Source organism: Lampris incognitus, chromosome 5 (genome assembly GCF_029633865.1).
Source record: "Lampris incognitus isolate fLamInc1 chromosome 5, fLamInc1.hap2, whole genome shotgun sequence".
In the NCBI taxonomy this organism is placed as follows: Eukaryota; Metazoa; Chordata; class Actinopteri; order Lampriformes; family Lampridae; genus Lampris; species Lampris incognitus.
Window position 1 is genome coordinate 7163881 of NC_079215.1, and position 13914 is coordinate 7177794.

The 13914-nt window shown below is 45.9% G+C and overlaps 1 protein-coding gene across 1 annotated transcript in view; it reads right to left on the bottom strand.

Moving 5' to 3' along the window:
- LOC130112376 (voltage-dependent T-type calcium channel subunit alpha-1I-like) overlaps positions 1-13914 on the bottom strand; it is a 356487-nt gene that overhangs the window by 82770 nt on the left and 259803 nt on the right. The window contains exons 19-20 of the mRNA XM_056279712.1: positions 12500-12623; positions 9926-9994 (exon numbers count right to left, since the gene is read on the bottom strand). Of these exons, the coding sequence (XP_056135687.1) occupies positions 9926-9994; positions 12500-12623 (193 nt within the window). The remainder of the gene's footprint in view (positions 1-9925; positions 9995-12499; positions 12624-13914) is intronic.

Genomic DNA, 13914 nt, shown 5'->3' on the forward strand with positions numbered 1-13914 from the left:
TCTAGGGTGCAATGGTAGCGGCATGCAGCATGTGCTCCCTAGCGCTGGTCCTCCCGGCCCCTGGCCTCTAGGGGGCGATCGGTGGAGGAGGGTAGCATTTGATCCTCTGCGATGGCCCTTCTGGTCTCTAGGGTACAACTGGTAGCGGCATGCAGCGTGCGCTCCCCAGGGGTGGTCCTCCTGACCTCTAAAGGGGCGATCAGTAGCGGCAGACAGCATGCGCGCCCTGGCACTGGTTCTCCTGGTCTCCAGGGGCAGGTGAAGCAATGGTGCACTGGAGCAATCACATTGGGCTAGAAGACTTCTATCTCTGGCGGGCTCCGTCTTTTGCCATGCAACGTTTTCCAAGCACAAACGGGTCTGCTCGATGTCCAGCTCCAGTCTCCGGCTCTCCCTCTCCATTTTTTAGTGAGATCCCACTTCTGGCACCAGTGTGACGACGATCAGGCTTGGAAGAATGAGAGGCAGAGATCTCTTTTAATAACAACTCCCATGTCCCATACACCACACGACCCCGGGAGTGCTCTTTTTATTTACACACCGCCAGAACCAACCAGACCTGATGGGAAAGGAGGAGGCAGGGATTTCGTTTGAATGGCAGCTCCTGTGTCCCATACACCGCAAGACCCCAGGAGTGCTTTTATTTTGCCCCTCCCCAATGGCTGCTGAACAATGGCTTCGAGAAAACCAGTCTTAGTCACAGTCCTACAGTCAGTCAGTCAGTCAGCACAATGGTCGTCTACCCAGTCCAAGTCGAACCCCCAAACAAACACAACAATCAAAAAATGAACACATTACTAAAACAATAATCTGAACATGAACAGTCCCAGAATCCCTTGCGCTCCCCTAGTGCATAGCTGTCAATAGTCCAGTGTTTACCCTCCCCGGTTGCTACAATATTTCTTGCATCACGGGGGAGGGAGACAAAGCGAGAACAGAACGAAATGAAAAAATTATTTAAGAGGCGCTGGATTATTTATGTGACATTATCATGAATATTATTACCATACCAATATTTCATTTTGCACCATACACACCCGCTTTCCATCTGCCAAATACAGCTGAAACCTGTACTCATTGCTGAAGAGGTCCCTTCTACAGTATGCCAAGGGCTATCGCTGGGGTACGTTGGCCCACCGGGGATGGTTAAGGTGCCATAGAGCATTTTGGGATAGACCCCGGTAAAGACATCGAACACACAGAGGAACCTCCCTGAGACAGTGTGATCAGAAATTCTTCGGTTGTGCAAACCAAATGGTTCATCAGCTGACTGTGGCTGGTCTCTGTAGTGGTCCCGAGCTGGTGTGGTAACATGTGGTCGACAGTTCTGAGGCCAGTTGGCTGTACAGTCAAAACCTCTGAAATGACTGCGGAGGTGGCTTATGGTAGAGAAGTGGACATTCAATATTCTGGCAACCGCTCTGGTGGACAATCCTGCAATCAACATGCCGACTGCACGGGCTATCAACATTTATGGCATCTCTGGCATGATGTTGTGCAGCACAAACTGCACATTTTACATTGTCCTTTTATTCTGCCCATCCTGACAACCACCTGTGTGATGATCCTGCTGCTTAATCACCATGTTGAGGTTACACCAGTCAGATAGGTGGACTATGTTGGCAACAGCTATGATGAAATAAGATGACATGTACACAAATTTGTGTACACAATCTGAGAACTAAACTCATAGAGTGCAGAGAAAAAAATCTGGGATCATTTACTTCCAACTTGTGAAAAATTGGGGCAAAAACAAGTGTTGCATTTAAATTTTTGCTCAACGTATTCTATCACAGTGTTTGTAGTATCATAAGATATTCCAGTATATTGAATCATGATACTTTTATTGTGATACAATTTGTATCATCAACTTCTTGCAAACACACAGCCCTACACAGAGAGCCATGGTGAGCGGCCCTAACTTCATCAACAAATGGAGGACAATAATTAAAGCAGGTTAGAAGGCAGAGAAGAAGAGAACAACGGTTTCTTGAGATGAAAGAAGGATGTGAAAGAGGTAAGCAAGTTTTATGACAGAAAGAGGGGCTCGTGCGGTGGACGGGAATGTTTTCCTGGGCAGATTTTCATCTGCCACACTGTTTGGCATTTTTGGCATGCTTTTGTGGCAGGAACGCCTCTCTCTAGCTTTCAAGTTGAAACAGAATACAGAGAAAAAAACGCAACTTTGTTCAGGTAGAATAGAGAAATGTATGCAAATAATACATTGTGGGTGGAGAGAGGGGGATCATAAGAAAGAGACAGGGAGTGTGTGACTAACTGACAGGGACGGAGACAGGCGGACAGAGAGACCTCTGGACAGACAGACATGGAAGGTAAAAGCGTGCTCTTGGCCTCGAGAGAGTTGCGAGTGCACAGCAGCGTGCCTCTGATGACATACATGGCGCCTGTCACCGTGGTAACGTAAATTGACTGACAAGCGGCGTGGGCGGGGATACAAAAAAAAAAACCACACGCACACTGGGCTCCATGCCAACTGCTGTCAGGGCATCCTGAAGATGCAGAACAGAGGAGAAAGGGAGTCTCGAGGGAGAAGGAGAGAGCGAGGTAAAGACAGACCGAAGAGGAGAGCATCTGGAGAAAGATAGACGGAGACTAGAACGCATTCGGAATGACAAAGAATTATTTCAGAAAAGTGCTAAATGTAAAGACATGAGGGACAAAAATTACCCTGAATTTCAAAACGGTATCCCAGATCTGACCCTCGTCTGTAATGACGTGGATCTGCCGGTACAGCACCCGGCGAGGGGGAAAAGACAACACGTGTTGCTGCAAAGTCACTCAGAAACTACCGTATTTATTTGCCTTACCTGTCCTGCGGCGTGTTTGTGTGTTTAAATGTTCCCGCTGCTACACAACAATTGCCTGTCTGGGGACAAATAAAATCTACTTGACTTCTTGACTTGACTTCATTTGTCCTTTCTTCAGCTAAAACATCTGCTGCATACGTCGAAGTAACTTAAAATTTATCCAATAATTTCTGCAGTGTGATTTCTGTTTGTGCAGTCGACTGTGCATAACTGTAGTCCACCGACTTCCGGTTTCTACTGCAGGGGTCATACCAGTTTCCTGTTTGTTGGCGTGCGCTACTGACAATGGCACATTTTCGCGATGCCTGCAAGATTTATGTACAACTTGAAACTTCTCACCCGTTTGCATGGTAACTCTTGCAGGCATCGTGAAAAATATGCCATTGTCAATACCACACACCAACAAACAGGAAACTGGTATGACCGCTGCAGTAGAAACCGGAAGTCGGTGGAGTACAGTTATGCACAGAGTCGATTACATGTGTTACCTGAAGAAATATGAAGAGCTTTTTTTTCCCCCAACTGACCACACTTAACCTAATCCACTTAAATTATTAAAGAATCATTTGAAAAGGTATATTGTTTTTTATGTCATGTTTATTTTATTTATTTTAACTTTAGCCCTGTCGTGGCCTGGCGGCCTGTCCAGGGTGTCTCCCCACCTGCCGCCCAGTGACTGCTGGGATAGGCTCCAGCATCCCCGCCACCCTGAGAGCAGGATAAGCGGTTCGGATAATGGATGGATTCTATTGATTCCTATGTTCACTGTTACACGTAGAATATATCTTCTAGTCATATCATCACTATCTTGCCTATTTTACCTTATACTGCATTTATGATAAAATTGTAACCTTTTTCTTTTCTCTTGTTCTTTCTTTATTATAATACATTTTATTTGGGGCGCCTTTCAGAGCACTCAAGGACACCTTACACAACACAGTAAAAAACAAGCAGCACTGTGTCAGACAGCAGAAAATCAAAACAAAGCAGGGTAGACAATAAAAAGTTAACACAACAGATATGTACTGAAATGCTTTGAAAATATTGGTCATTTCCATCCATCCATTATCCAAACCGCTTATCCTGCTCTCAGGGTCACGGGGATGGTGGAGCCTATCCCAGCAGTCATTGGGTGGCAGGTGGGGAGACACCCTGGAAAGGCCGCCAGGCCGTCACACACACACACACACACACACACACACACACCTAGGGACAATTTTAGTAGTATGTCACCTGACCTACATGTCTTTGGACAGTGGGAGGAAACCGGAGCACCCGGAGGAAACCCACGCAGACACGGGGAGAACATGCAAACTCCTCACAGAGGACGACCCGGGACGACCGCCAAGGTTGGACTACCCCGGGGCTCGAACCCAGGACCTTCTTGCTGTGAGGCGACCACGCTAACCACTGCGCCACCGGTCATTTCCTTAAGTGCTAATAAAGCTTCTTGAAATTGAGACTCGAACAAAGAGAACAGAAAATATTTTGCGCAACCGAGAAAGAGAGAATAAAAAGAGCAGAGGGAGACAGACTGAAAACACGAGAGAGACGAGAGTGAAAGGGAGACAGAAACTGAGCAAGAGAGAGCGCGAGACAGAAGGAGCGAGCGAGAGAGACAGAGTGAGAGAGAAAGCGAGTGAGCGAGAGAGAGAAAAAGTGAGAGAGGGGAGAGAGAGAAAGAGCGAGAATTCGAGCGAAACAGAAGGAGCAAGCGAGCGAGAGACAGAGTGAGAGTGAGAGTGAGAGGGAGAGAAAGCTTGTGAGAGAGAGCAAGAGAGAGAAAGAGAAAGAGAGAGAGAGAGAGAGAGAGAGAGAGAAAGAGAGAGAGAGAGAGAGAGAGAAAGACAGAGAGAAACCGAGGGGGGGGGACATGCCAAGAGAATACTGATTTTGCACACCTTTGCTTCAGAGCACAGCAACCTTGTCGGCCTCGGGTAGTCGTCCTAAAGAGTCAAATTCCCTTTATGAAAATAATTCATCAGTCCTTAACTGGCTAAATCTACGTGACAGGAAGTTGATATCATATCCTTTGCAAAGATTTTGGTCGCACTTCGCAGTCTGGATGGTGGGTTACCAAACCATATTGTACATTTCCTGTTATTAATAGAGGCTTTGGATAATGAATTCCCATTAGGACCAGGAGAATGCTGTGGGGCTTCCATTAGGCAGATCAAGCCCTGCTGTGATAAGACATGATGTATGGAACATCTAACCAGGGCTGAAGTTAGCTAGGACCGTGTTCAAAGCCAGCGCATCGCCTGAAGCCAGCTCGCGCACAGCCACACATCCGGCTGCCCTTTGGCTGACAGCGTGTGGACGTCACATTATATTTGCATTCAAATTATGTTCCAACTCTATTTACGATCCAAGGATTCAGCTGCGAAAATGGCAACGGCTATCTTTGTCTCCTGTGACAACTCATTTAGGTCTACAGATCACATGTGTCTGTACGTGACGTTAATATGACCATGCTGTTTCTCCTGTAGCTGTCGTCATATAAATGTAATGTCAAATTCATATCTCCATTAGTTCTCCAGCATTCTTCTTCTCCACCATGCAAACATTATGCATGCCTCACTATTCCAAAATCTGACTTTAAAATATAAAATATAATAAATACATCCTCGCCTGTTTAGATGACAGCAGCAGTACGAACATGCCAAGTGTCTGGGGGGGAGGGTCTGAAGTTTGTTTTTTCTGCATTTGGATGTCATGGGGAGTTTTGGAGCACCAGGGGTTTGATTTTCTTTTTTGTTTCTTTTTCTCCCCAATTATACCCAGCCAATTACCCCACTCTTCTGAGCCATCCCGGTCGCTGCTCCACCCCCTCCACCCCGCCGGCTGCTTCTTTTCACCCGACAGTGAGGAGTTTCACCAGGGGGATGTAGCGCGTGGGAGGATCATGCTATTCCCCCAGTTCCCCCTCCCTCCAGAACAGGCACCCTGAACGACCAAAGGAGGTGCTAGTGTGGCGACCAGGACCCATACCCACATCCGGCTTCCCACCCACAGAAACAGCCAATTGTGTCTGTAGGGATACTCGACCAAACTGGAGGTAAGGAGTTTTGAACTGGTGATCCCTGTGTTGATAGGCAACGGAATAGACCGCCACGCCACCCGGATGCCCAGAGGTTTCATTTTCTCTCTTTTGTTAAGAGCATGTTTACTAAAATTGGGTTGAAAAATATTTAGCAATGCCTGGTAATACAACCCCAGACTGTATTGGGACAGAAATTCCCGACGAAAGGGAGAATGTCAGATGATATTAAAACAAGCAGAATTCATAAGGCAACTCTGAGGATGTGACTGCTTCTGTAAGTGGCGTTGGTGTTAATAGAAAACTCATAAGGCTGTGGTAAAATCTCAACTCCCTCGCATGTGCACTTTCACAGAACTTTAAGCTGCACTTCTTGTGTGTGTGGTGCCTGTGTAAGGGATATGGTAAACGTTCTGCTTATGTGACAACTCGTCGCATTTAAATTCCGATGACACAGAACATTTATATGGCTGCTTCCAACCGCAGCTCTGTCACTCAACTCCTCTAGAGCTCATAATCCCATAATCAATTACGGCATAGAAAAGCAGATTGACAAGTACCAGTAAACTGTTCATGTGCACGTGTGTGGTTCAGAGTTTCACATGGGAATTTCTGTCAACTTAATGCTGTACTTTAATTACTCCTTTCAGAGAGAGATCAGGAAGGCCGGCCTGGAACGACAGACTCAGCACATTGGGGAAGCATAAAGGCTGGAAAGAGAGGGAAGCCAGGTTTAGAATATGAGAACATGAAGAAAGAGAGAGAGGGAGAGAGAGGGAGAGGAATAAGGGTGAAATGTTTTGTACTTTGCTATTTCACTTGGGGATTTTAGGTAGTGGTTTATAACATAACCTGAGGGTTAGCTAGCATTTAGTTTGGGATCTTTGTTATACAAAAAGGACATAACATGCAGGGAAGAGAGTAAAAAAGATAAACCCAGTTCCCATCACCACACAAAGCTAGGAAAATGTGAACACATTGTACACATTTGTACAATTTGCCTGAATTAAGGACAGTGTACACCTGGGAAAATGTGTAGTTATTACTGTCAATGTGCCCTAGAGCAAGGTTCTTACAACTTCTAACTCCTTGAGTTGTGGCCAGGTACAGATTACTAACCATCCTACTGGGGCAGAACCCAGGCTTGAATCAAGAACATATACAATAATATTAGAAGGCTTACTCAACTTTCCCTGTAAAAATTGTATATATGTGACTTCACGCCACCATGTAGATGGCGGTGCGAATTCATGTTTGCAGCGGCCTCACCCAGCACTGGTGTGGGAAGATGGCAGCGTGGACTTGCATTTGCAGCAGCCTCACCCAGTGCCATCCATACAGTGTCTTTGTCCACGTCTGCATCAAGGTTTGTTTTGTCTTCGTTTGATGGCTGGGAGAGCTGGCACTGGATCGGCTGGGAGAGCTTGGTCTGCTGTGTCCTGTGGGCCTAGGGACTCCGGTCCTGACCAGAGCTGTGCCCGAGGAGGTAGCACCAGGGGCGGACTAACAGGATGCGGAAGCAGGGCAGGCTAAGCTAACTGCTAGCCCATGCAGACCGGCAGTTCCAATAACACCCGAGCGCGGTCTGGCGGTGGCCTCGCCTAGCGTTGACTGGGTTTTTGGTGTCGTCATGTGAAGTGCGGGTAGGTGTGACGAAGGTGTCTGGCTGGGAGAGCTGGCGTTGGCTCGGCTGGGGGAGCCTGGTCTGCTGCATCTGGTGGGACCAGGGACCATGGCCCTGCTGGAGCTGCGCCCGAGGAGGAAACAGCGAGGCCGGTCTGACAGGACGCGGAAGCAGGGCAGGCTAAGCTAACTGCTAGCCCATGCAGACCTGGCTGGAGTTCGTTCTCTGGACAGTGGAATTTTTGGACTATGTTGTTAAATGTGGTTTTTTTTGCTTTTGCTTTTTTTTTTTTTTTGCTTTGTTCTCTCTGTTTTTCTATGTATCTGGTGGTGTCGTTTTTGGGAATTTTGGATGTGTGTTTTTGTCTTTTGTGTCGCACTGTTGTGGGCTGGGGGAAATAAAATGTTGTTTCTTTTGTGTACGCAAGTACATGAAAGAAATGACAATAAATTGTTCCTGATCCTGATATATGAAGCCTGAAAAGAGATTGTGAACTGCATACATGAAGCTGTGAAAGAGACAACAGAGAAGATAACTCTAACGACGCAGTGTGATTTTGTGCGCGTAATGTGTATGCATTTCACCTATTGAAATGCATATTGAGGTGACGGTTTAATACGCACAGTTGTCAAGGGTTGTAGTCCTAGAGAATGGACTTGGTCACAAGTCCAGTTGTCCGAGTCTGCATTTTGAAAGTCTCATTCTCATCTTGGACTTCGCAGCATTATGACTCGGTCTCGAGTTGGTCTCTGACACTGTAGATGCGTGATAATGTTTCAGGAGCACCCCAGTGCAAACCTCTGAATTATTAATTCATTCATTCTTTTTTAATGAATATCAAACGTCCCCTGAGGAGAAGAATAAAGTGCAATCTAACCTCATTGTTTCTTTTTTTTATTAATATCAATTTATGTCTCTAAACACTAGAAAATCCTTCCTTGGTGGAAGAAAGAAAAAAAGCCTAATGAAAATTCTGTCTTTAACGATGACGGTAGTCTCCCAGCCTGCTGCCCAGGCTGGGAGGCTGTTCTGGTAACACTCTTTACAGGAAGTTTGGCCCCATTGGTCTTAAATTGGACTCGCCATCTTAAAGTCTTGGACTTGACTTGGGGGGTCTTGACTGCAGGGCTACAGTTGTCTCCCAGAATCATGGATTAATCATAGAAGTGAGACCCTCTTGCTGCAGAGAGAGATTAAAAAATGGTGGGCAACAAGGAGGGGTGCATGGACGCTGAGGGGCGCACGGACTGAGGATGATTTGGAGGGAAACAGACAGGGTGCAGCAGAGATAGCAGAGGTAAAAGGGGAGTGGGGGTAGGGAGGAGTGAGTGAGGGAGGGAGGGAGGGGGGGATGAGGAAAATTGAAAAAGATTTGACAGCAATCAAAGATGAGAAAACAAGCAGCAGGGGACTGCAGAGTTCATCTTGTGAGTGAAAATAAAGCAAAGCAAAACGTGCCTCCACACTTCCACAGGTCAGTGCAAGGGGAAAAATACCATCTCATAACAAAACACTGTTTTGACATTGACGCCATCTTCACCAGGGTATCGTATCGCACACAGTTGTTGCTATGAGACAATAACCAAAATTGCAACCGAGCTATGGGGTTGCAGATACGTGTTTTACTTTTGCACATTGTTATTCTGGGCATCCTGAAGATAAAACAATACAGGGGAGGATAGCAAGAATATTAGCTTTCCCCTTTTTCTGAAGATAAAATAAAAAGATAAAACAAAAGGTGAAAGAAAGACAAAGAAAGGAGGTAAAATGTCTGTATTAAGGACAGGATGATTCCAAGACAATAAATAATGATGCTTAAGTTGTGAGGAGGCTCCAAGCTAAATTCAAGCTGGGGTCAGAGGCACACATATGCACATCAGTGCTGTTTACCCCCTTTACCACACTGAGCTGATCTACATAGCTTCATGCGACCAGTGTTTTCATTACCCCTGCCCATGAATAAATCACTATAGTGACTATATACTATACTATACTATACTATACTATACTAAGACTGCCCAAGAATGCCTGAAGAAAGGGAGCCTTCAATAATGGATGACACCCTATCTATCTCGACACGTGATTAGTGAAGTTAAAGGGGGAAAAAGAGTGAAATATGGAGCGGAATAGAGAATGTGTATATGTGTGTATGTGTGTGTGTGTTGATAAAGGCCAGCTGAAGAGAGATAGCCCTCTAATTAACTTAATTATTTAGCTGCCCACTGCTAATGGGACGTGTGCAACTGATTAAGCAGAGTTGCCGACACAAGAGAGGTCCATAAGGGAGCGAGTTGGAGAGGTGGGGGGAAGGGAGGTAGAGGACAGGGGGTTTACCGGTATCCTATGAGAGCGGTGGAGGTGGGGGAAGAGGGGATGAGAGAAAAGGAAAGACCAGGGGAAAAGGAGCTGACGAGGACACGTGAAGGCCTTTACCTTTAAAGTCATCTCAGCAACAAAAATGGCCGTGAATATGTAGTTGGAGATGGTAAGGAACAGCCTTTCCTACAAAGGAGGGAGAGGACAGAAAATGAAGTTAGCAAATATCTGCAAAAACACTGTGTTCAAGAATCCAGCTGAGGTTCATTTCAATGAATTGTTTGGTCGTGTGATGTATAATCTCAAATCAAAATTATATTTCAATATGAATGTAAAATAAAAACAGGCTGGGTTGGTCACTTGTAATAAAACCATGAGAAAAGTTTCTGGCTTGTTTGACCATTTATGAGAATTTTTTTCCCCTTTTCTCCCCAATTGTATCTGGCCAATTACCCCACTCTTCCGAGCCGTCCTGGTCGCTGCTCCACCCCCTCTAACGAACCAGGGAGGGCTGCAGACTACCACATGTCTCTGATATATGTGGAGTCGCCAGCCGCTTCTTTTCACCCGACAGTGAGAGTTTCACTAGGGGGACGTAGTGCGTGAGAGGATTATGCTATTCCCCCCAGTTCCCCCTGCCCCCTGAACAGGCGCCCCGACCGACCAGAAGAGGCGCTAGTGCAGCGACCAGGACACACACCCACATCCGGCTTCCCACCCGTAGACACGACCAATTGAGTCTGTAGGGACGCCCGACCAAGCTGAAAGCAACAAAGGGATTCGAACCAAGATCCCCGTGTTGGTAGGCAATGGAATAGACTGCTACGCTACCTGGACGCCCCCCATTTATCAGAAAGTTGTGAGCGACGTTGTACCACCGTTTGACTGCCACTTGAGGGCGTTATGTTCTGTGCTGCCTCATCACATGAGCGGAATGCTGAGTAAACTCCACCAGTGTCAATATTAAACACAGAAGAGAGCAGCAGCGTCCATAGACAAGATGGCAGAAAGTAACACAGGAGGCAGTGTATGAATTAGATTAACAGTATCCTTTAGCGCAGGAAAATGGGGTAAACATTTTTGATTTAATGACCTGGGACCCCATTCCTTTAAGCCTTACTCTCCATGTGCTGTGCCAACGTGACATGCTGCCACTTTTTTTACGCGAGCGGTCCGGGAAATTTCCCCGGGTGGCCTGCGAAATCATCAATCCTAGGTAAAAATGGACCTGCAGAGATGGATAGCTTAGTTGTATAAACTCGTTATTTTCAACTGTTAATTCATATTAATATCTATCCTCTGTGTTCTTACCACGGGTTCACTTTTCCTTCAATTTACCACCTATAACAGGATTCTTCAATCTACTGAGAGTATAATACACCAGCTCAAGTACAAGAAAAAAAAACCCAACCCAAACTCTCCATATTGGGATTCCATCACTGGGTGTGGTATTTCAAAACTCTACAGCACGTACAGGTGGTGTGGCGGTCTATTCTGTTGCCAACGCGGGGATCTCCGGTTCGAATCCCCATGTTCCCTCCAGCTTGGTCGGGCAACCCTACAGACACAATTGGCCGTGTCTGCAGGTGGGAAGCCGGATGTGGGTATGTGTCCTGGTCGCTGCACTGGCGCCTCCTCTGGTCGGTCAGGGCGCCTGTTCGGGGGAGAGGGGGAACTGGGGGGAATAGCGTGATCGTCCCATGCACTACGTCCCCCTGGTGAAACTCCTCACTGTCAGGTGAAAAGAAGCGGCTGGCGACTCCACATGTATGGGAGGAGGCATGTGGTAGTCTGCAGCCCTCCCCGGATCGGCAACGTGGGGTAACTGGCCAAGTACAATTCGGAGAAAAGGGGGGGGGGGACAAAAAACAAAAACTCTACAGTGACAAGTCCGACTGAGTGTTTTGCATTCACTATTGACATCTTACTGCCTGGATTCCAGGATTTTTTTTTTGGAATACCGTCCTCTGGAAAGAATCGAATGTCGTATCATGCTTATAAAAGCTTTTTCATCTTTGCCTTTTTGGAATTACATTTTCAGAGATCAGCTTATTATGCATTTAATTATTGTAATAACACACAACTCTAGATAAATGGACATGATATTCATTTCAGGTTAAATCATTTATCTTATATCGTTATCAGTGTCGGCCATTTTATTTGGTGTCCCTAACAGGTTATCTTGCATTACTGGGATGTACAGTTGAGTGTTGTCTGTTTAGGACAGAATTGCAAAATTTGACGACAATAACAACTGAAAAAGAGCTGCACAACAAACAGCTATTTCAGAGACACCCAAAATATCTGATATAATTTTAGAGGAGTTTGTTGAGGTCCGCCTGGCTCCCCCATTATTCCCACCAGGATTCTGGGTTTGTTTTGACCCCGTGTTTCTTTTTCACCTTTGAGCTTCTTAGTAGTGAGAGTTGCTCTTAATTTGATATTTTCGACAAAATGGAAATTATTCATTGATTTAGTCAATGAAAAAAATGCTGAGAAATCAAAACAAATAGCACTGAGAGCTTAGTATTTATTGTGAAAGGAACGTTTATTTACTGTGAGATATTAGGCTTCAGATTGGTTGTCACTTGTTTCGAACAACATGTAAGACATCATCCAGGGCTGTTAGCCACATCATTAAGTGACCAAATGAGGGACACGGGTGAAATAATGTAACTTTTTTTGTCTTACCAGGCTGCCTTGCAAAATCTTTGGCCTCTCCAGGGCCACTGTGATGCAGTTGAGAAAGATGAAGACCAGAACGACATAGTCGAAGAGTTTATGAGCTATAATGGACCGACAGAGCAGTCTGAACCTGACAGACAGATAGAGACAGACAGACAGACAGACAGACAGACAGACAGACAGACAGACAGACAGACAGGGGAAAAGGGATAGAAAGGTGGATTAAATTCAACAGTAACGGTGACTGAATTTTAGGCGAACAAAACTTAAAACCTGTTAAATTCCTCACTTAGCAAAATACATTTAAGCATTCTCAGCAAGTAACATACTTTATAATGAATGCTGATGATAATATGACATAATATGTCCCCCCCCCCGCTTTTCTCCCCCAATTGTACCTGGCCATTTACCCCACTCTTCCGAGTCGTCCCAGTCACTGCTCCACCCCCTCTGCCGATCAGGTGAGGACTTCAGACTACCACATGCCTCCTCCGATACATGTGGAGTCATCAGCTGCTTCTTTTCGCCTGACAATGAGGAGTTTCACCAGGGGGACATAGCGCGTGGGAGGATCACACTATTCCCCTCAGTTCCCCCTCCCCCCTGAACAGGTGTCCTGAATGACCAGAGGAGGCACTAGTGCAGCGACCAGGACACGTACCCACATCCGGCTTCCCACCCGCAGACACGGCCAATTGTGTCTGTAGGGACGCCCGACCAAGCCGGAAGCAATATGGGGATTCGAACCGGCGATCCCCGTGTTGGTAAGCAACGGAATAGACTGCCACGCTACCCAAACGCCCCATGCCATAATGTGTTTAAGAAAAAAAAACTCTAAAGGCCGACGGACTTGTTTCATTTTCTATGAGAGCAATGAAGGGGAGGGGGGGGATTCAGCGTTTTTGGCAAAAAGTTGAGAAATGCTGAATTTTTAGACGATACAGGAAGCCCACAATAGCCAATCAGATTCAAGCGTTTCACTTCTTACCTACCATGCTGAAACAACAAACTAAATGTTGGTTCCTCCTCATTTCCCGCGGAAATAAAAATGGACAACTGAGAAGCTTATCCTTACAGTCTGTAGAGTCCTGGTTTCACACAGTGTTCAGGTGACTACCACCAAGAAAGAGGTGACTCAAACAGTAAATGTACTGATAAACTACATATGCATTGAACTGAATCTTGGCTGACCCGTTTAGGAAACGGTGATGCTAATCTGATCTCAAATGAACAAGCCTGTCACACACTGCCTGTAGGTTCATGATGTACCCTCACAACAGTGAACTCAGGCTCACACAATCATCGCTCTCTGAGATTAACAGCAAATTAACTAGTAACTGATGAGTCACAATACTGTAAGTACAGTAAATATGACAAAATTAAAACTGTTTTGAGGATTTAGACAATATTAAGTTGGGTAT